Source organism: Rhinoraja longicauda, chromosome 20 (genome assembly GCF_053455715.1).
Source record: "Rhinoraja longicauda isolate Sanriku21f chromosome 20, sRhiLon1.1, whole genome shotgun sequence".
In the NCBI taxonomy this organism is placed as follows: Eukaryota; Metazoa; Chordata; class Chondrichthyes; order Rajiformes; family Arhynchobatidae; genus Rhinoraja; species Rhinoraja longicauda.
In genome coordinates, this window is record NC_135972.1 from 1298290 (window position 1) to 1322500 (window position 24211).

Sequence of the window (24211 nt, forward strand, 5' to 3'; positions counted from 1 at the left end):
GGCAAACATGTTAAAAGATGATTATAATGCGTTAACCATATTACATAAATAATCATGCTTCAGGAAAGTGTTGTGTGGTGGCTTGATCAACAATGCAGAATGTCTTCAAAGTCAAAAGCAAATGAGAACTAATTAAAGAAAATGGAGCTCATTTTTCACTACCAACCCCAGTGAGAAAGCAATTTTCTTTTACAGTTCCAGAATGAATTAAGTTTTAAAATGTTGTAGGACTGGTCTATACAACTTTAGCAGAAGGTTTGTTGCTTTAAATGGGAAATCCTCCATCAATCTACTTCACAGATGCAAATAACATTCCATAGAATGGGAGAAAACAAGAAGCAAAGTGACGCTGTTAATTGAAAGAGAAATATGAAGACTGATTTTCGGGCCTCGTGCCTCCACCGAAACGTTTGTGCAGCAAGACATTTAAGAGGGCACAAGTCAGAAAAATGAGAGACTGTATTGTCCCAGAATTCTAAACATGGTCACTGTTTATATTGTTCACCATTGGTTGAGAATAGCAAGGTAGGAAACATTTCCTCCACCTGTGATGTCACGAGAGTGGAAAATAAAACAATTTGATGTGATCAACAGCCAAGCCAAATACAAGGCAGTAGAGCTCCTGCCTCACAGCGTCAGAGTTTTGAGGCATTTGTTTGAACTTGAGCAGATAGGATATGTTTATACACTTCAGAATTCTTTATGCTCCTACCATCAGCAGTTATATCATCAATGAAGATAAGTGAGCCATTACCTTCAGCAGCCATACAAGCCCAGGCTATAACACCCCCACCACCGTGTTTCACAGATGAGGTGGTATGCTTTGGATCTTGGGCAGTTGCTTCGCTCCTCCATACTTTGCTCTTCCCATCACTCTGATACGAGTTAATCTTCGTCTCATCTGTCCACAAGACCTTTTTCCAGTGGTTGCTCTTTTAAGTTCTTCTTGGCAAACTGTAACCTGGCCATCCTATTTTTGCAGCTAACCAGTGGTTTGCATCTTGCAGTGCAGCCTCTGTATTTCTGTTCATGAAGTCTTCCGCAGACAGTGGTCATTGACAAATCCACACCTGATTCCTGAAGTGTGTTTCTGATCTGTCGGACAGGTGTTTGGGGATTTTTCTTTATTCTTCTGTCATCAGCTGTGGAGGTCTTCCTTGGCCTGCCAGTCCCTTTGCGATTAGTAAACTCACCAGTGCTCTCTTTCTTCTTAATGATGTTCCAAACAGTTGATTTTGTTAAGCCTAAGGTTTGGCTGATGTCTCTAACAGTTTTATTCTTGTTCCTCAGTCTCATAATGGCTTCTTTGACTTTCATTGGCACAACTTTGGTCCTCATGTTGATAAACAGCAATAAAAGTTTCCAAAGGTGATGGAAAGACTGGAGGAAAGACTGGGTGCTGAGAGTTCTCTTATACCTGCATTAAGGAGGCATTTAAACACATCTGAGCAATTACAAACACCTGTGAAGCCATGTGTCCCAAACATAATGGTGCCCTGAAATCGGGGGGACTAGATATAAACACTGCTGTAATTTCTACATGGTGAAACCAAAATGTATAAAAAATACCCTTTAATAAAATCTGACAATGCGCACTTTAACCACCTGTGATTTTTTGTATTACAAATCTCAAATTGTGGAGTACAGAAGCAAATAAATACATGATGGGTCTTTGTCCCAAACATTATGGCGGGCACTGTAAAAGTCCCTGTAATAACATGTGAAGATCAGAGTTCTCTCTAACATCTCTCAATCAGCATAGCTGGTTTCTTATCTCAGTGTTGTTTGTGGACTTCCCTGCCACATTTCATTACAACAGCAATTCACAGGTACTTTGCAGACTGAAGTGTTCGGATTATGCCAAAGGTGTGTAAGGTACAATATAAAATACATTTCCCATCTCTTTTCTTATACTGAAGCCAAAATAAAGCCCGTATAATAATAATAATAATAATACATTTTGTTTATATAGCGCTTTTCATATACTCAAAGACGCTTTACAGAGATTTTGAGAACATAGGGAAATTAATAAATAGATAAATAAGTAAATAAATAAATGAACAGAGAAAGGAGACAGTAGGTGAGGTGACCTTCAGTGGTTGAAGGCAGTACTGAACAGGTGAGACTTCAGCGATGTTTTGAATGTGGTGAGTGTGGGGGAGTCTCTAACGGTTTGGGGTAGTGAGTTCCATAGGGTGGGAGCAGCGATGGAGAAAGCCCTGTCCCCCCAGGATCTGAGTTTAGTCCGGATGTGGGGGGATAGGAGATTGGCAGCGGCAGAGCGGAGGGTGCAGGTGGGAGTGTGCCTGTGGAGGAGGTCGGTCAGGTAGGATGGGGCCAGGTTATGGAGGGCTTTGTAGGTTATGAGGAGGATTTTGTACTGGATTCTCTGGGGGATGGGGAGCCAGTGGAGTTTATAAAGGACGGGGGTGATATGGTCACGGATCGAGGTGTGTGTGAGTAGACGGGCAGCGGAGTTTTGAATGTATTGAAGTTTATTGATGATATAGTGGGAAATTGTCCCTTCAGAAGACCCAAATGCATCAATGTAAACTGGACTTGCACAGATGGTGTGATTCAATAAACACGCCAAGTTGGTGCAAATTTCCTCAATATCTAATTTCTATTAATTATTTGCAAAATGAAGGCAAATCTGTCTTGTCACCGACCACTGTAAGCTATTAACTGTCTTTGACAAACCTCTTGAAAAAACACATCAGAAATTAGAAACATAAATGAACACAATAATAAGTGAAAGTGTTTGGTCAGCTTGAACACAACTGATTATTGAAGTTGTTTGGTCACAACCAGGAATAAGGGGCTGTGTTCTAAACCAGATTACCTGAGCATTGAGCAGCTCTTCACATTTCTCCATTTGTTTTTCTATGGCTGATTGAAGGCATGTTCTGCTGGTTTCTTGCTGCTGTAGTACAGCAGACTTTGTTAATGCCTTGAACAAAGAACAAGCCAAGTTAAACAGCGTCTGGACACACCAAACTGTTTTACAATTTAAATCAACTTCAAATTAAAATAAAATTACAATTAAATTCACATCTTTCAGAAATGATCACTATACTTATGGTATACTTGAATTATAAAAAGTTAACATGAATTAACAAAATTCAGTCTAATATAAATGGACATTTCAGCATTCCTAGTATCTCAGTCAGCATTCCCTTTGCAAAGACTGCACCTCCTGCAAATCCAGACACATCTCAGGCAGCTGGGAAGGTACTGGGTTCACTTGACTAAAGTGGGCTCGATTTAGTGAACTTAAAACGGACCACACAGAATGCAGGCAAATGAAACCACCAGACATATTTCTCCAACTGACAAATACCACATCCTCTACACATTAAACCTGCATGCTGTGAAATCCCATGGGCCAGCGTGATGTTAAAAACGTCAAGTAAAAGCAGATGGAAATTCTGAGAAGTGGAGCATGAAAGGCAATGAGGCTGACACCCTGTTGTGTGGGTGTAGCCGAGCAAGTAGACTATCCCAAGCAGATCCACTCCCTGACTCGGACTTTAGGGGAAAAGACAGATGCATCACAACTGTACCAAAGCTCAGAAAATACTTCATGATGCAAGGATACAGTTCTGAAGGATGTAACACATCTCACCCATTCCCTGCATTGTTTAATATCTTTACTTTGTGAAGTATGATCTTTAATTTTAACATTTGATAAGTTGGTGCTATTTCACATTTCTTTCTGTCACGGGTACATCAATCACAAAATACCTGAACACTAAAACTAAATCACAAATTTCAGAGCCTGCATAGAATGATGACAGTGCTGATTGACAATAAGCAGGCAACAGCAACTGGAAGCATCTTTGTGTACTGTTCATACAAAATCATATCAGATTTGTGCCCATGAAAATGCAAGGCAGATGTCAGTTAAAAGTAATTTATATGGTTCTTCTTTCCTGCAAAACCAAAATAGTAGAAACGTACAGAACGGACAGGAAAGAGGGACATTCTGACCTTCGTCTCTTCTATGCCATTCAATATGGGTGATTAGCTATTCCAATACTACAGGCCCAATCACATCCCAAACCCCTTAATATCCATTGCAATCATCTCCTTCTTAATTGTATCCAGTGACGGGGCCTCTGAAGTCCTCTATGGTAGCAAATTCCAGACACTCGCCACTCTCTGAGTGGAGAAATCTGTCTTCAGTTCAGTCCTAAACCTCGTTCACTGTAAACTAAGACTATAACCTCACATCCTAAACACCGCAGTCAGGGGAAATAATGCCCACGCCTCCAACCTGTCTAGCCCTTTCAGAATTATGTTTCAATTAGATCCCTTCTCATATCTCCAAACTCTGGTGAATATAAACTCAATTGACTTAAAAAAAAGTTAGATTTAGATTCTACAGCGCGGAAAAAGGCCCTTTCGGCCCACCAAGTCCGCGCCGCCCAGTGATCCCCGCACATTAACACTATCCTACACACACCAGGGACAATTTTTACATTTACCCAGTCAATTAACCTACAAACCTGCACGTCTTTGGAGTGTGGGAGGAAACCGAAGATCTCGGAGAAAACCCATGCAGGTCACGGGGAGAACGTACAAACTCCATACAGACGGCGCCCGTAGTCAGGATCGAACCCGAGTCTCCGGCGCTGCATTCGCTGTAAGGCAGCAACTCTACCGCTGCGCCACCGTGCCACCGTAATCTCTACTTATAGAGCATTCTGATGAATCTTTATTGGATATACTTTATGGCAAGTAGACCAAAACTCCAATAATCCAGCATTTTTTGGGACGGTTTCTAAAATTTGCAGATTTTCCAGACAATTGGATGTTATTTCTATTATCACCCTCAACACACATTTAATTCACTTTATTTGAACACGTTACATGCTATAACATTAGCTGCATACATCATTCAGTCCCTGATTGATATCACCACTGCTCCATAGAGATCTAAAGCCAACTCCTACAAATGCCTTTGTCCTTTGGCGGCTCTGTTTTACCAAGACTAATTTTACATTTCATGTTTGGATCTAACATCCTTTATCACTTTGGCACTGACCTCATCCCTTAATGACAATGCCACAGCCCTTCCTTTTCCCTTTTGCCTGTCCTTCTTCAATATCAAATAGCCTTGCTTATTTAGATGCCAGCCGTGGTCACACTGCAGCCACGTCTCTGCAATGGAAATCACATGGCATCGCCCTTTCGCCTTTCTGTTGCTAATTCCTCCACCTTGCTTTGTAGGCATTATTTACTTTATGTTCCTCTCTACCATTCTGCATTTCCCTCCCTCTCTTATTTAGTTTAAAGCAAAAAAAGTCACAAAGTGCTGGAGAAACTCAGCGGGTCAGACAGCATCTCTGGAGAACATGAATAGATGATGTTTCGGGTCAGGATCCTTCTTCAGACCCAAAACATCACATATCCAAGTCCTCCAGAAATGCCCTCTAGGGCTAAATTGGGAGCAGCTGTTATTAGGCAAGTCCACATCTGAATGTGGGAATAGTTTAAAAACCAGCTGATCAGACTTCAGGACAAGCATATTCTGGTAAGGAGGAGGGACAAAGATGTCAAGGTAAGGGAACCTTGGATGACGAGAGAGGTTATCAATTTGGTCAAAAAGAGAAAAGCAAACACATGTAAGATGTGGGAAGATGAAATCAGACAGGGTCTTTGAGGAGTATAAAGAAAGAGGAACGAACTCGAGCAGGGAATTAGGAGGGCCAAGGGATTTTTTTACATTAGCCTTCATGGGAGTATTGCATAGATCACTCAGAACTACACAAGGTACTCAGAATTATTCCAGGCATAAAATTACAAGACGATACAGACTAAGGCTTCATTAACTGTAATCAAGGTATCACAAAGAGTTTGGACTATTTCTGCTGGTTGCGGGTATGTCAATTTGGCCTTTGAGGAGTGAAGTTTGGAACCATTTTTTCGTGCAAAAGATGAAGGAAAGTTGAAGCTCTCTACCCCAAATGGCAATATGTGCTGGAACAGATTAATTGAATCTGAGATTGATAATTGTTTGATTGATCAAAGGCATCAATAGATGATGACATATGCTAACGTTTTAGTTAGGGCATGGGTCAGCAAGCATCTCAATGAATGATGAAGCATTTGCAAGGACTAAATGGTCTGCTCCATTTCCTCGAGACACTGTGACATTAATTCACACGAAGCAGGCTTACATCAGGGACACCAACTTTCAAGCTGACAAATGTACATTCTGAGACTTTATCAATGTTGGTCTCTAATAGAGAACACTTTACAAAGAGCATCACAACAAATGCCTTCTCCCAGATACAGAAGGAAACAAGCAACAACAACACTATATATATAATATTTGCATTCATTCAGACATTCAGAAACGTTAATTCTGCCATTTATGCAAGGGAGGATATTTAGCTCAATAGTCATTCCACAACCTGCTGCCAACTGCTGCATTTCCAGGATTTTTTGCAGCTGATGTCAGATGATAAATGTGTCTGTATAATTGAGTGATGGTGCATGATCATTTTCCATCATTGCTGCCATCATTACTATCATAGTAATGGACTCAAATTCTGTAGGGTCTTGGAGTTTGGAGCTACCATTTTTCAAGAAAGTGAGACAATTTAATCCCCAAACTGATTCTACATAATAGTTGGTCTAGTCTTGCAGGCTAGAAACCGACAAAGAATATTTTCCACACACCCCACTTTTCTCCCCATCCACAAGGACAAATGTCCATTGAGGAACTCAACAAAATTAGGCCCATTTGGCTGGCACACAAAAATTCACCAGCATCAACTAAAAGGCTTTTTTTATGAAGTTAGCTTGCTTTGAATGTTATTGTTCCTAACCTTGATGATTTATTACATTGCAACTTTAAATTGGTTTCACTGTCTGCTACAAAAACCCCACTAAAAATTAAAGGGTTATTAGGAAGAACTCTAAGATGTGCCTTATATTTCAAAGGGAAAGGGCATCTGCTTAAACATGTACGGTCTCTGCAAGGTTCACATTCAACAGGAATAGAACTAAAGTTTTACTTACATAGATAAAATAAAAATTAAACCAATATAAAGTATTGAGAAAGGTCAAAATCCAGATTGCAGTACATACCATGTTTGAAACACTAGTATAAAGTCTGCATAAACAAAAAAGTAGTAACATATGAAACGGAAGAGTCGGGACAGAATGTAGTATATAGCGCATTAAGAAGATTGCTGAGCAGAATTAATTGTACTGGCAAATAAAATCAGGCGAAAAATATTGGTCAGACCAACATATGGCTTAAAATTATCAATCCAACGTGGTCTTCCTTTGGTGTTTTGATGGAAATGAACATAGACTCCTCGGGTCGTGGAGTCATTCAGCATGGAAACAGGCCCTTTGACTCAACCTTTCCATGCCAACCAAGATGCCACATCTACACGAGTCCTAGCCTGCTTCCGTTTTGCCCATATAATAATAATAATAATAATACATTTTATTTATATAGCGCTTTTCATATACTCAAAGACGCTTTACAGAGATTTTGAGAACATAGGGAAATTAATAAATAGATAAATAAGTAAATAAATAAATGAACAGAGAAAGGAGACAGTAGGTGAGGTGACCTTCAGTGGTTGAAGGCAGTGCTGAACAGGTGAGACTTCAGCGATGTTTTGAATGTGGTGAGTGTGGGGGAGTCTCTAACGGTTTGGGGTAGTGAGTTCCATAGGGTGGGAGCAGCGATGGAGAAAGCCCTCTAAACCTGTCCAAACGACTTTTAAATGTCGTTTTGGTACCTGCCTCAAATATCTTTGGCAGTTCGTTACCCACCACCCTCTGTGTAAATAAGTTACCCCTCGGGTTCTTATTAAATATTGCCCCTCTCACCTTAACCCTCTATCCTCTTGTTTCATGATTCCCCTACCCTGGGGAAAAAAGATTCTGGGCATTGGCCCCCATCTATTCTCCTCGTGATTTTATACATCTCAATAACACATAAATTGATCAGAGATAACATTAATCCAACATAGGCCAACATAGAGAACAGGTGAAGATGCAACCATTACATTGGGGTGGGGGCTTAGCCACTGTGTTTAAGAAACATTTCAACTGCCGCCTCCTGAACGCTGATCATTTCTCCAGTTTCGAGGTGCAACTAATTAAAGTAGGCCTAGCCTACCCCCTCTTAATTGTTCTTGTGTATCGCCCACCAAAAATGCATAAGGACTTCATCACCCAATTTGCTGATCTGATTTCTAGCATTTTGCCCAAATTTGACCGGATCATGATTCTTGGTGACTTTAATATTCATGTTTGCTGTCCCACTAAGCCTCTTGTGAGTGAATTTATGCACCTGGTTGAGTCCTTCAATCTGACTCTTCACACCACGGGACCCACTCACAAGTTAGGCCATACTCTCGACCTAGTGTTATCGTCCGGATTCCCAATCAACAACATTGAAACTACTGAAGCCTGTCTATCGGACCACAGCGCTATCATTTTTGACGCATCTCTGCCTTTATCTCCCGCAAAATCTCATCTCCCTGTTCGCTACTCCCGCGACATAAATTCATTGACTGCCAGTAAATTCTCCGAGGCTCTCACAGCTGCCCCCAACATCTGCACTATTGAGGCCTCTCCCCCCCATCTCAGCACTGAGGATCTCGCCTCTTTATTTAATATCACTTGCTCTTCCATCCTGGATTCTATCGCTCCCCTTAAAATGAAAAAGCCTAAGCCCAAAGGTCGGCCGTGGCTCAATGACACCACCAAAGCCCTAAGAAGGGAGTGCAGAAAATCAGAAAGGAGATGGAAATGTGACAAGCTTCAAATTTCCTTCGAAATTCTGAGAAACAATCTTCTCAAATACCAGGAAGCAGTAAAGTCTGCTAGAGCACAATACTTCTCCGACCTTATTTCGAAAAACTCTCATAACTCCAAGGTCCTATTTAGAACAATTACCTCTGTCATATGTCCCGCCCCCAGTACCAGCTTAGTTGGGTCCCCTGCTAAGTGCGAAGAATTCGCTAAATTTTTCACCAACAAAGTTGAGAATATTAGAATGAACATTTCCCCTCCCACCCGTGACCTAGCTGTCTCACTAGTCTGTTCATCTAAATTGGACTGCTTCCAACCCGTCACTCTATCCTCCCTTGCAAAGCTTGTCTCCACTATGAAACCTGCAACCTGCCCCCTTGATCCTGCCCCCACTGCCCTTCTGAAGGATGTCATTGCAATAGCTGGTCCCAGCATCCTCTCTATTATCAACAGTTCTCTGGCCACTGGCACTGTTCCAACCAGTTTCAAGCACGCGGTGGTCCAGCCCCTACTGAAAAAACCTAACCTAGACCCCACCTTGCCTAGCAACTACAGACCCATTTCCAAACTGCCATTCCTGTCAAAAGTCCTTGAAAAGGCTATCCTTAACCAATTAGTGCCCTACCTGCACCAAAACACCATCCTGGAAAGTTTCCAGTCAGGTTTCAGAGCCCACCACAGCACAGAGTCTGCCTTGTTGAAGGTACACAACGACCTGCTTCTCGCCATCGACACCGGCGACTGTGCAATCCTGCTCCTTCTCGACCTCAGCGCAGCATTCGATACAGTGGACCACACCATCCTTATTGACCGTCTCCGGTACGCGGTTGGCATTGATGGCACTGCCCTGAGCTGGTTCGCTTCGTACCTCAAAGATAGGAGTTTCGCCATCAACATAGGCAGTTATTCCTCTGCTCCAGCTAGCCTCTCCTGCGGAGTTCCACAAGGCTCCATCCTAGGCCCCATTCTCTTCTCTCTATACATGCTCCCCCTTGGCCAAATCATTCAAAGGCACGGCATTTCTTTCCACTGCTATGCCGATGACACTCAGCTTTACCTCCCCCTGAAACCCAACAACCAGTCAAATTTAAACAGCCTCTCACACTGCCTTGAGGACATAAAATGTTGGATGGCACAGAACTTCCTCCAATTAAATGAGAGCAAGTCTGAGGTCATCCTATTCGGCCCCCCCGACTCCATCAAATTGATAACAGGCAGTCTTGGAAGCCTATCCTGCCTAGTCAAACCGCATGTCAAAAACCTCGGCATGATATTTGACTCTGCATTAAAATTTGATAAGCAAGTCAACGCTGTGGTAAAAGCCAGCTTCTTCCAACTTCGAACCATAGCTAAAATCAAACCTTTCCTCAAATTCGACGACACAGAAAAAATCATTCACGCTTTCATTTCCTCCCGCCTAGACTACTGCAACTCCCTATACACTGGGATCAGCCAATCTTCCCTGTCCCGCCTGCAACTGGTCCAAAACGCCGCAGCGAGACTCCTGACGGGTACCCGTAAAAGGGACCACATCACCCCGATTCTGGCCTCTCTCCACTGGCTCCCTGTACGGTACAGAATCAACTTCAAGCTCCTCCTATTCACGTATAAAGCCCTAAATGGACACTCCCCCCCCTACATCAAAAATCTTCTAACCCCCCTCTCTAACTCCAGGTCCCTCAGATCGGCCGACTTGGGGCTATTCACTATCCCGCGGTCTAGGCTTAAACTCAGGGGTGACCGCGCTTTTGCGGTTGCAGCTCCTAGACTGTGGAACAGCATCCCTCTCCCGATCAGAACTGCCCCCTCCATCGACTCCTTTAAGTCCAGGCTCAAAACATATTTCTACTCCCTAGCGTTTGAGGCTCATTGAGGAGGCACTGTGAACTGTTTGCGTGCTACTGTATGTTTTCATTTTTTTTTTTTCTATTGGAACCTAATCAAATGTACAGCACTTTGGTCAACGTGGGTTGTTTTTAAATGTGCTATACAAATAAAATTGACTTGACTTGACTTGACTTGACATTGAATTACAAGTGAACATATGCACAGATGATCCATGATAAACTATCCTAGAAAATTGAAAACAGCAAATATGAAATTAAATCAACAGGAAGAGTAACCTGAACAATGAATGGAGCAGCACACAATGGAGCCCTGAACAATGGTTGATCTCTCCCTTCCGGTGCTAAATTTTAATTCTTAAATCTATCTTCAATTTCCTCCAGACCACATTATTAAACAGACCTTACTGTATCTTTACTTTCAGAATTCTTGTTCGTTTGTTGTTATAAACCGGTGACAAAAGCAACTTGGAATGAAACTATTTCCAATTCCAGCCATTCAACATCACCCACTCCCACTTTTAGATGAGGAAAAGCTTTCTGCAATGTTCTTAGGATATGCTTTGAGGCTTTTGATCCCCATACGATCTTTCCTTTTCCCACACCAATTATCTTTGCGGCCTCACTTAGTAGATTATCAATCTTGTTACAAACGAACAGTAATTTTGTCCGTAGGTAGACACAAAAAGTTGGAGTAACTCAGGGGACAGGCAGCGTCTCTGGAAAGAAGGAATGGGTGACGTTTCGGGTCGAGACCCTTCTTCAGACCCATGGGTCCATGCCGGTTAACAATCAGGTTTGAAAAACCTCATCCATTACAATTAAGACCAGCATGGCCAGCAAACGGAAAACCTCAACTCATCAGACTGTACAGTTGGTGCATATCAGGCACAAGAGGTGTGAACAAATCTAACCTCCTGTATCTACCTTCATCAATTAATGCTGAACTTAAAAAATATTTCATTATGATACATATCCCAATCACACTGCACAACAAAATTCAGCATAGAAAATGTAGAGAATTTACTCTTACTTGACAGTAGTTACTTGTTTATTTTTCATATTCTTTAGATAACACTGAAATGATAATATAGATTTTAAAAATTGTAGGCAGCAAAACTAATTATTTACTAAAAAAATACAGAATTTAGTAAATTACTACTTAGAAATAAAAATACTGCAGCTGACATTATCTTTGCACAGGAGCACACTTATCTAATGTAATTTATTATAGTTGATCATGAGATCTTAATGCTGAACAACACAGTAAAGATTAATAATATTTTCAGAATAGTTTTAAAGAATATTTCATCATTTTTTTCACAATTCAGTAATGAGTACTGCATTCCATTAACTCTCATGAAACCATACCAAAAAGTGCATGAAGCAGTAACAAAGAGCTTTAAAGGTGATCTATAAATTGAATCATCATGGAGAGACCCAACATTTCTTATTTATTTGACAGCAACTTATCAATGTCTCAGGAAGATGCAAAGGCAGGTTTTATTCTCTGTGCTACCTTTAAGAGGCGATTCAATGTTAACTCAGTAACTGACCAATCTGTCCAAGTCAACCACCAATATTGACATGGGCAAGAGACTTCATTATTACTTGTCCCACCAAATTGGCAACCCCACTCAGTGGTTAGTGCAGGAAATGTGAGCTCCCAACTATGCAGAGAAAATGCTTTTAAGACTAAAGTTGGTCATTTGGGGCAAAATAAATAGAAATTTAACATTGCTTCGTTCCAAATTAAACTTATCCGGATCAAGTTTGTTGATCATCCAATAATCATTGCTGATAACTGTCTATTTCAAACAACACAGATAATTTTGCCAATGAACAAAGACACGATAACTAATGACACTTCAAAAATTCCAAACGAATTATCCATCAACATTCGTCTTACTCTTCCTTTGGCAATACTTGATCACTGCTGAAATTCACCGCCTGATCATTTCATTTGTTTTATTCAAGATTGTTATTGAATATGCACACCCTTGGCTTATAACGAAAACCAAGTATGTAGTACATGTGTACATATATACCAAAACAGAGACACGTTCAGACAGGCAGAGAGGAAATCATTTTATGTTGCTTCCATCAATGCTCACTTGGTGCCATTACTTGTTTAGTATAAATCCACGACATCTTTGGTTTAGAAACATTAAAATATTGGGATAAATTTAAGAACAACTATTATTGATTTGTTAGTTGGTTATAAATCACAATCAGATGTAGTTAGACATATGAAAACATATGAAAAATGTATAAATTTAGTTCTGATTTTTCTTTGAAGTAATCCTTAGCCTACAAATTAAAAAATAAAGTCATGAATAATATGTCTGAAGAATTTTAAATCAATTAATATGCATTCTAGCATAAAACTAGGGGCAATTATAGCCAACGAAACTACTTCTCTTCACAACTATTTCATTATTACAAAGATGTAAAGAAGAAACACCAAAAAGTGCAGGAATCAATAGACTCATCTAGGAAAAAATAATTTAGGATGTTACTAGTAGCACTTACACCTTTGAATCTAAAGGTTAATCTAATTAATGCCCATAGTTCATTTTCGATTCCCAATGCAATGCTGAGGGAGGGTGGCATTGATCAAAGTATTGACTCATTGTTGGGATATGAAACAAAAACCCTTTGTATCCTTTCAGGAGTATATGAATGAGCCTATGGCAGTATATTATGAAAGCACAGGGAATTTGAGATCAATGTCCGTCTCATCCGTAATTATTAATGCAATAGGTCAGACACTGCAGAGTAGGAGGTACAAGGAACTGAAGGTGCTGGTTTCCAATAAAAAAGCACAAAGTACTTGAATAAGTCAGCAGGTCAGGGTGCATCTGTGGAGTACATGGATCAGTGACGTTTCAGGTCGGGACCCTTCTTTGGGCTGAAGAAAGTGAGGGGAGTCAAAACAGAAGTTGCTGAGGGATGAGGGCAAGTTCCATCGGGCAGGGGGAGTATTTGCAGAGTGCTCCCTCAAAGCTGTAAATTCTCCATTCTAAGGACTGAGCTAGCAGATCTTACACCTGCCCAACCTGGTACAGGAAACAAGAGCAGATTCCTGAATATAAATCCAGAACACAACCAAAGAAAGATTACCAGCATTTGGGCCATCTGCATACCCTAAACTTGCTGGCACTTGCAATGCTAACTGTGGTATTGTCAGCAAAATCCAGAATAGTCTGGGCCAAGTTATTTGGTCATTTATTCTTTCTTTTTTTTTGTGGGACCGTGTGTTCAGTTTGGCTGTTGCATATCCTATATTATAGCAACTACACATCAAAAGTACTTCACTGGCTGCAAAGGCCTTTGGACGTGCCAAGGCCATGTACATTGTGTTCTTTCTTTGTTACCTTTGGGACAGAACGGCAATTCTGGAAATGTATTGAAGAAATGTTTTTTTTAATTCAATTACCTTAAATCTTTACATTCATCTTCAATTTCATTACAAGGCACAAAGCTTATGCGTGGAAAAGCTTAAAACATGCAAAAAGGATTGGACATTTGAGAGCCAATTTTTATATAGAGGAATGTTTATTAAGATAATACGAGTCAGCAAATTCAGTAATGGTCTACTAAATTTGTTTTTATTTTTAGTATGAGCCAGATGTGCATTTCAGGAAATTACACACTCCCTATGATTTCCAATGTACTAATTGTGAAAAAAAACAGGAATCCATGTTTAATGTTTTAAGCCTGAAATATAACCATACAGATCAGTGTGTTTAGTGGGACAGTGATGGAAATGAACCTGAAAGTGCACAGATAATATGCAGTTATTGTGCTATGATCAAGACTGTTGCAGAATGATGAATCTAATGAGTATGATAGTCTGGATCTCAGTCTTATAGTCCCATTGTCTAATGGGCTGTTTGGGTTTGCTACTAAAACATTGTTAGACACCTAGCAGATTTTGCTAATTCCTATCAAACTCCTTCCCCTCTCAATAATAGTGTATTTAATAATTTAATCTTACCTGTTGTGTTGTCAGGATATCTAGTTCTCTCCAGTTTCAAATCTCAAAAGCTTCTGGAAAGACTCCACCACTGCAGTGCATATCTAATATTCCCTCACTGTGGTGATGTATCCAACAACTCCCATTCCAACAATCCCAGCCCCCTGGTTGCACGCAGCTCAGCACACATCTTCCACCGTGTTATGGTCTCGGGGGAGAGGGATATGAGCCAAATGGGACTAGCTATAATGGAGCATCTTGGTTAGACTGAAGGACCTGTTTCTGTGCTGTATGACGCTATGACTCTCCTTCAAAAAAAGAAATATCCCAGAAACCAGTACAGGTGCTCCTCAATTTATGATGGGGTTACGTTCCGAGAGACCCATCGCAAACCGAAAATATCATAAGTCAAAATGCATTGAATACAAGCGATCACGTGGCCGGAAGCGCGCGGCGGCTCGCTAAGGGGTCGCTGCCGTTTGCACCATCACAAAGTCGAAATATCGCAAGTGGAAGCATCGTAATTCGGGGAGCACCTGTACTCAACCAATTCCACAGACCCACGTCCTTTCTCCAGTGATTCTAGCGGTTCTAGTCAGTGTTTTCTAATATCTGGCAATACAAAAGGATAACTTACATGGATAGGACAGGTTTGGAGGGATATAGACCAAATGTGGGCATGTGGGACTAGTGTAGCTGGGACATGTTGGGCAAGTTGGGCCGAAGGGCCTGTTTCCACACTGTAACACTGCATCACTCTATGACTCTATAACTACCAGTTCAACAAGCAACTTCACATTTATACTAAGTTTCAAAGTCTTAAAAACCCTGTACAAAGAGGAAATGCTATAATGTAAAAAAGAACGGCACTTGTGATATACCACTTGATGAGAGCAATGAAATTTCACCGAACCTTAATCTCAGCGGTGCTTTTCAAGATAATTGCTTACGCATAATGGAAAGTTCCAACAATGCTAATTTTCAATGCATTTTGTTACTGTTCAATAATCTCATTGGTGACAGGAAGTTAACCGACTTTAAAATCTGACCTTTTAACTTATTAACTTCACAGGGTAGTGATTATGCAGATACAAGTTTAATTTAAACTTGACAAATTGAAAAAAATTATGTTTGCTTCCTTCCAACTCAATGACTCAATTTTACTTTAAATAAACGTGGAAGCAGGATGTAGACAGAATTTACATTCCTGGATTTACACTGAATCTCCCCAAAAGACAATTCAAAGGACTTGGTATTCATCACATTTTGAACTGGATGAAGTAGAAAGTGCTACATCCAGGTTTTCATTGCCAGAGACCCAGGTTCCATCCTGACCTTGAGTGCTGCCTGTGGGGAGTTTGCACGTTCTCCCTGTAACCGGATCGGTTTCGCCCGGGTGCTCTGGTTTCCTCCCACATCCCAAAGACATGTGGATTTGTAGGTTTGTAGGCTAATTGGTCCTCTGTAAATTGCCCTTTGTGCTCACGGAGTGGACAGGAAAATAGGACAACGTAGAACTAGTGTGAACATGTGTAGGCAGGAACTGCAGATCCTCGTTTAAACTGAAGATCGACACAAAAAGCTAGAGTAACTCAGTGGGACAGGCAGCATCTCTGGAGAGAAGGAATGGGTGACATTTTGGTTCGAAACAGGTAATCGATAGATGGCATGGACCCAGTGGGCCGAAGGGCCAGTTTACATGCTTCACCTCTAAACTAAACCAAAATAGAAAGGACAATATATGGTTGTGACAGACACTGGTGATTTTAAATGATCAATTAGATCCAGGTGGAATTAATTAGGCAAGCACCAACCCACCTCTCAACCTCTGTCACTGCAATGCTTCACCTCACCTCACCTCCAAACTTCCCACTGCCACCAGTCTGACCCAAGAAAAGGAGATAAACTAGAACAGGTTTAATCATTTATCATCATATACAATCATTCAAGTCCTGCTTCCCACTGCCAAACGCTGCTCACTATTCTGAGATGATCCTAAATAACTAAAGTTAAGATCCAGCTTGTCTTCCCCACTCTGCCGTTTACTTTAAGCCTTCTCCTTTTTCCATGCTAATTTCACAAACGTTGCTTGGCTCTCACTCCTTACCCACAATATCTCCCTCTCTCTCGCTCCATGTGTTATTCTCGTCTCCCCTCGTTCTCTGTACTCTTCTGGTTCACCACATTCCCACAAAACCGCAGAACAAGCAACTTGCCTCTCAGTCCATGTTAGCTAATATATGTATAACTGTTCCTCTTCCTTTCCAGAATAGAAATACTCTTCACCCCTCAATCCTGCTCTAACCTCTTTCACCTTCCAAGTTCTTTGACACATCATTGCCCCCCACATTTGCACAAAAGTCTATCAGCATGCTGCTCTCACAGGACTGGTATCCTCCAACTATCAAGCCTCAGTCAGAGGTCATTGGGGAGTGAACCACATTGGTGGGTCTGATGTTCCATCTGAGACCATGAACCAGGTCCAAATGGCAGAATTGGGCAGCACAATGCCACAACCAATATAGCTGCTGCCCTACAGCTTCTGCGACATGGATTCATCCTGACCTTTGGTGCTGTCCTTGAGGAGTTGGCGCATTCTCCCTGTGACTGCGTAGTTGTCCCAGGTGGTCCTGTTTCCTCCCACAGTCCATGTACGTTAGTAGGTTAATCATCCACTGTAAAATCCCGCCAGGTGGAGGTGAGCAGTGGAGTTAGAGGGGAGTTAATGAGAATATAAGGAAAATAAGTGGGATGAGTGTAGGTTGGTGTAGATTTCCTAACATATTCTTGTCTAGTCTTGTTTCAAATATAGGATACCTAATCACTATTTGGTTATTTCTATCCAATCCATACTTGCAATAATTTCATAACTGTGAAAACAGCCGCAAAAACTCAGGGAAATATTGCTGAAATGAATTACTAATAATTAATTGCACTTATTGTAAGATATATGAACTGGATCAGATTTCCAAGCACAAGGTAGAGAATGGCATAAATATGGTGCAATGCTATCATTTATGTATCTTAGAGCCAGAGATCATATCTACAAAGGAACATTTAAATGGTATGAAGTATTACATTTGCGAAGCTGAGTGATTCATATTGCCTCTGGGAAGAGTGCTTTTGAAGCAACTTGCTCCAGGAACTGGAATTGCAATATCTATCATGTAGCAATTTAAGAAGAGCTTTATGAATTTATTAATTAACCATATTTGCCAGAGAGTCCAATCACAGATCTTAGCGATGTTGTGAACTGTCCCCTACTGAGTGTAACAACTATAAGTGAATTTTTGACAAACAAGATTACAACTGAAATAACATTGTGTAGGAAGGAACTGCAGATGCTGGTATAAACCGAAGATAGACACAAAAAGCTGGCGTAACTCAGCGGCACAGGCAGCTTCTCTGGAGAGAAGGAATGGGTGATGTTTCGGGTTGAGACCCTTCTTCAGACATAACATTGATGGTTTAATCTAGTATTATTTGTATCAGTGAATAAAGTATATATTTTTCAGAAACAGTGCAATACTGTAAATGTTAGCAATAATAAAGAAACTGCAGATGCTGATTTAATACCAAAGGTATTTAATACCAAAGGTATTCCAAAGACGTACAGGTATGTAGGTTAATTGACTGGGTAAATGTAAAAAATTGTCCCTAGTGGGTGTAGGATAGTGTTAATGTGCGGGGATCGCTGGGCGGCGCGGACTTGGTGGGCCGAAAAGGCCTGTTTCCGCGCTGTATATATATGATATATATGATATGATATGATATGGTAGACATAGAATGCTGCAGTAACTTAGCTTGCCAGGCAGTATCCATGGAGAAAATAGATAGGTGGCAATTCGGTTCAGGACCCTTCTTCAGACCTATCTGTGTCGATCTGTATATATTAGCATTTTGCCTCTCCTTTAACGTTTATAGACTGGCAGATATATACTTACTACTGAACAACTATCACAAAAAGAGTAAGGTTTAAGCAATTGGAATCAACATAGTGAAAGGCTTACCTGTAATGTTAAAAAAATGGCCCAAGTGAAAACAATCAAAACCCAATGTTCATTAGGTCATAAGTGATAGGAGCAGAATTAGGCCATTCGACCTATCAAGTCTACTCTGCCATTCAGTCATGGCTGATCTATCTTCCCTCTTAACCCGATTCTTCTGCCTTCTCCCCATAACTCCTGACACCGTACTGATCAAGAATCTATCTATCCCTGCTTTTAAAATTATTCATTAACCTGGCCACCACAGCCTTCTGTGGCAAAGAATTCCACAGATTCATCACCCTCTGACTAAAGAAATTCCTTCCCATTTCCTTCCTAAAGGAACGTCCTTTAATTCTGAGGCTATGACCTCTAGTCCTAGACTCTCCCACTAGTGGACACATCCTCTCCACATCCACTCTATCCAAGCCTTTCACCATTCGGAATGTTCAATGAGGTCCCCCTTCATCCTTCTAAACTCCAGTGAGTACAGGCCCAATGCCATCAAACACTCATCATCAAACACCCACTCATTCCTGGGATCATTCTAGTAAACCTCCTCTGGACCCTCTCCATGGCCAGCACATCCTTCCTCAGATATGGTGCCCACAATTGCTCACAATAATCCAAATGCGACCTGGCCAGGGCTTTGTAGAGCCTCAGCATTACATCCATTTTTTGTATTCTAGCCCTCTTGAAATAAATGCTTGCATTGATACATTCCTTAAATGGACAATACCCAGACACACCAGCAGATGGGGCACTTATGAAAATAATGCCCAACAAAAACAGAAAGTCTGGAAGAACTCAGGTAGTCAAGCAACATCTATGAAGACAATGCCTTCAGTTATGCACGGGAGAATCAAGAAAGGTATTTTGGACAAAAATTTGCATTTTAACGAAAACAATTTTTTGATCATAGTGCAAAATGGCACATTTAGTGATGTTTATACCTGAAAAGAGACCTGTACTTTATTTTTGTAGGAAGAAACTGCAGATGCTGGTTTAAACCGAAGATAGACACAAAAAGCTACAATATCTCAGCGGGACAGGCAACATCTCTGGAGAGAAGGAATGAGTGACATTTCGGGTTGAGAAATAGTCTGAAGAAGGGTCTCTCCAGATTTGCTGCCTGTCCTGCTGAATTACTCCAGCTTTTTGTGTCCATCTTCTGCACTTTATTTTCTTCCACACACTCAGAAGTCTGTTCAGTGCGATTGTATAATAGGCTTGATTTTTAAGGAAATGGCAGCAGCTATTTAAGAGCGATTTCCTGACTCGACTCCAGGGCATCAGCGATGGAACACAAAGTTGCAGCAGATTTACCTTTATGGATTTCACGAGGAAAATTGCAGCATTTAAGGCAAAAGATTAAGGAATGTATTAGTTTTCTTCCCAGATTAAAAACTCTTGTGTTTAAATAACTTTACATTGTTGAATTTCGGAATGTTTTAGAATCTAGTTGAATATCATAAACATTGTTTCTTTCATCGGAACGTGGCAACTCTTTGAGAGCTGGTCTACTATTATACAATACAATCCTTCCTCTTGTAAATCACTATTCCACATGTAAATTTATATATAATTCTGCACTCTGGTATGTTTCTCTTCATTCTACCTTGTGTACTTATGTTTAGTTTGATTGTATTTGTGTACAATATTATTTGATTTGATTGGGTACCACTCAAACAAAAACTTTTCACCGAATATTGATTGGTTCATGTGATAATAATAAACCAATAATGCAGGTTACCTGCTTGAGGTTGACCTAACCAGAAGTCTAGGTTTATTTCAGCAGCTTTCAGTATTGGGCTTGTTCTGGCCCACCCTACTCCACACCTACTACCACACATTAGGATTATTAACCAAGAGCAATCACTGAGGTAGAATCCTGTTTTGTGCAGTATTGGCCTAAGGATATCTCACAATGCAAGTTCCATCTTTTGTCATAGGCTAGAGGTGAACAAAATTCAAAGCCATTCGACAACATAACTGAGAATGTAAAATTTAAACTATAGAGTCATAGAGTGATACAGGGTGGAAACAGGCCTTCCAGCTCAATTTGCCCACACTGGCCAACATGTCCCAGCTACACTACTCCCACCTGCCTGTGTCTGGTCCATATCCCTCCAAACCTGCCCTATCCATGTACCAGTTTCTTAAACATTGGGATAGTCCCTGCCTCATCTACCACCTCTGGCAGCTTGTTCCATACACCCACCACCCTTTGTGTGAAAAAGTTACCCCACAGATTCCTAATAAATCTTTTCCCTTCGCCTTAAACCTATATCCTCTGATCGTCGATTTATCTACTCAGGGCAAAAGACATCTACCCGATCTATTCGTCTCATGAATTTATACACCTCTATAATCAATATTAATTGAAATATGCAAATTTGGGGAAAATTACACAAAACTCTGCAACATGGTTAGACAAATAAAATGTATCTCATTACAGTTAAAATATCTCAAAATAAGATGAAAAGCCAAACCTTATATGGGGGACTGTTTTTCTTGCTAATATCATTTTGTGTTGTGCGAATGATTCCTTCAACTTAGTAATGAATTGCATTTTTAATATTTGTCCCAAGTTTTGACCTTCCTTTCAACCTGGTGGGTAACTGGAATGAGCTGCCAGAGGTAATTGACAACACTTTGGTACAATAACAACACTTTAAAGACATTTGGACTGGTACATGGATAAGAAAGGTTGAGGGATATGGACCAAATGCGGGCAATTGGGACTAGCTTAGAAGGGGTATCTTGGTTGACGTGGATGAGTTGGGCCAAAGGACTTGTTTCTGTGCTGTATGACTCTATACCTTTGACAATTAAGTCTATATTCACTTTATACTGCAGCTTATGAAAGAAAAGTTTTAAATTTTAATTATGTCTGAAGAATACCAACCTTAAATTCTTCAATGATAATGCTAAGAGCATCGTGGCCAGCTTTTCTAAGATCTTCCAACTCTTGTTTATGTTTTTCCTGAAAAATCAAAATTATATAATTAACGTGCCAATTCTAAATAGATTTAAAAGATATTACATTGAATTGAGCTATTAATAGAGCAGAGACATTTTTTTAAACACTGAGTGCAGAATTATGAAGATTGTTGAAGTTACAGAGAATTTAAAGCTACATAGAATTTCCAGTTATCCACTTGTCAGCACAAAGCAAGACAAGCTGATTTACCTTGCTACAAGTTAATAATCTAATCCAATTCTTTGCAAAGTTTTGGCAGCTACTGCACTTTCACAGTATGCCAGCATACAGTTGAATTGCTAGCTATAGATTTAATTTGGTATGAGGTGGTAGAAATGCAAAACAAATCATGAGGAATTTAAGTTGTAAGAGCTTAATCCACCCTCATAAAGGTTCAGATTTAAGGTACTCAACACTACATTTACTGTGGCTCAATAAAGATACTGCACGAAGGCCAACAATTACATTATTTTCAATGCACACCTGTAGAAAATATAATGACACGCACTCTGTATCCTCGCCTTTGCTCTATCTATTGTACGAGTTTGACCATTGTATTGATGCATCTTACCTATGTACACGTGACAATAATAAACATAAGTCTAGAACATTCATTTTAACATTAGCATTTCACGAACGTGCAGGGAATGAAGGGATATGTATCATGAGCAGGCTGATATGGTTACTTTAATTTGGCATCATGTTCAGCACAGACATCACCGTGAAAGGGCCTGTTCCTGTGCTGTACTGTTCTCTGTTAACTATTGGCCTCCAATACAGAATTAAATGGCAGGAAGCCATTCTTGGATCTTCATGTGTTGGTGAAGTGATAAGTTACTATAAATATTCCTTGAAAGCACTCATGGCTGGACTGTTGGCTTAGGTGCACAATTTAATAGTGTCCCGAACAGAACGCACGTTTGCCGAGTTGAAACTAGATGTGTGCAAAATGAATTCTGCTCTATTTGGGACCAGATTTGAACTGGAGCAAGACTATTAAAATATGAAGATTTAAATTCTGACGATAAGCAGAAAAAAAACAATGAGTTATTTATAGTTCATAAGATGGAGTAACCTGGAAACAAGGCATAAAATTCACAAAGTTTGCATGCAGTTTTAATGAGACAGCAGTTGACAATCGCAGAATAGAAATTTGAAATTCTCGGAAGTTATGCATCAAATGTCATTCTCCTTGCTTTTTTCTTTTGTGTATAAAGACAAAACTGCCATGGTCAGGATTGGAGCAGCACTGCCTATTTGTCGAAGGAACAGTGGCAGTGAAAAAGTGTCGTATCCCTGCGGTCACCAAAATTATACTGATGTCTAATGCCGAGGTACGATAGGTATTTGCCAAAAGACCTGTTCTACAGAGGTATTTGTAGGCTAAATGCCGCGGGAAAGGAGTTCTCTGCTCGCAATGATTGAAAATACACAGCCACGATAAAGCATGCAAAAAAAATGCCTCCTTTTGCAGCAGAAATTAGCTTTGTTATTGTAATACCTGGAAACAATGGCAAAGTGGATTTTTTTTAAACAATAGAATATCATTTGGTAAAATCAACAACTGTTGTAATTACCTCATTCTTATGGTACTTCAGGTACCTTTCATATCATCCTTTTTATTAATAATGCTACTCATTACAATTGGTAGCAATGCATGGGTAGATTAGTCAATTAAAATCTCAATACCATTAGTAATTTAAAAAATGCAACACGTGTGCTTCTTGAATTTCAGTGTTTAAATGGGAAATGAAAATAAAAATCTTGTGGGTGATTCTTCATTTCAACACACTATTAAAGTTTAAATGATCAATGAATATGTAGATATTCCAAAACAAGGTAAAAGAAAATATTTCTGTAGAACGCTTTAGACTGCCAAGAACGAGTTTCAATGTGGCTTGTATCTGAGTTCTTGACTTAATTTCCACTGGGGTTCCCAATATTTAAACTGTTTCAAGCAATATTTGACATTAAAAAGTTTGTAAACACACACATACGTGTACTTTATTCTACAACATTCCTCAAAATGGAGAAAAATAAAGAAGGGGAAGATACGTATACAGCAAGTTATTGGAGAAAAATCGTTTGGGGCTCTTCAGGAGTACATAAAAATCATGTACGTGTGAAGCTTCATCCTCACAGGTTATTTAATGCTGCAAACTTAAGGTATATATGTTTTAAAAAACGTGTGTCTTAGTGTTTCCGCTCTTTCTGATTCTTTAGTTTCAGAGCATTGTTTAAATAATACTTTCAGGATCGCACTTCAGTGAAAATTCTTCAACCCAATTAGCTGAAGACACTTGTCCATCCCACATTCATGGTGGAAGCACAGAGTAAAATGGTTCAGATGCCAATTAGAGCAAGACGTTGCCTAAGATAAAAGGACTTGATGGGCATCTGTAGAGACAGTAAGAACAAAAAATGTCTACCATAACTTTTCAATCAAAGGTTTAGACTTGAAAAAGTAACAATGATGTCTGGAAACAGGGAACACAAAAATAAGCAACAGAAAAATGGGAAAAGACGGAAGTCCAAGGTCAGGCTTCCTAGACTCAGTTTCCATTTCCACAGATGCTGCCCATCGTGAGTTGCTCCTGCATTTTCTTTATTCCTTGATTCTCTGAGTGTTCCA

General features: G+C 40.1%; 1 protein-coding gene across 12 annotated transcripts in view; it reads right to left on the reverse strand.

Moving 5' to 3' along the window:
- Positions 1 to 24211, reverse strand: part of LOC144603477 (coiled-coil domain-containing protein 91-like) — a 106347-nt gene that overhangs the window by 53422 nt on the left and 28714 nt on the right. For all 12 annotated transcript variants that reach the window (XM_078416707.1, XM_078416712.1, XM_078416706.1 and 9 more), the window contains 2 exons: positions 21505 to 21582; positions 2843 to 2950 (listed from right to left, as the gene is read on the reverse strand). In XM_078416707.1, the coding sequence (XP_078272833.1) occupies positions 2843 to 2950; positions 21505 to 21582 (186 nt within the window). The remainder of the gene's footprint in view (positions 1 to 2842; positions 2951 to 21504; positions 21583 to 24211) is intronic.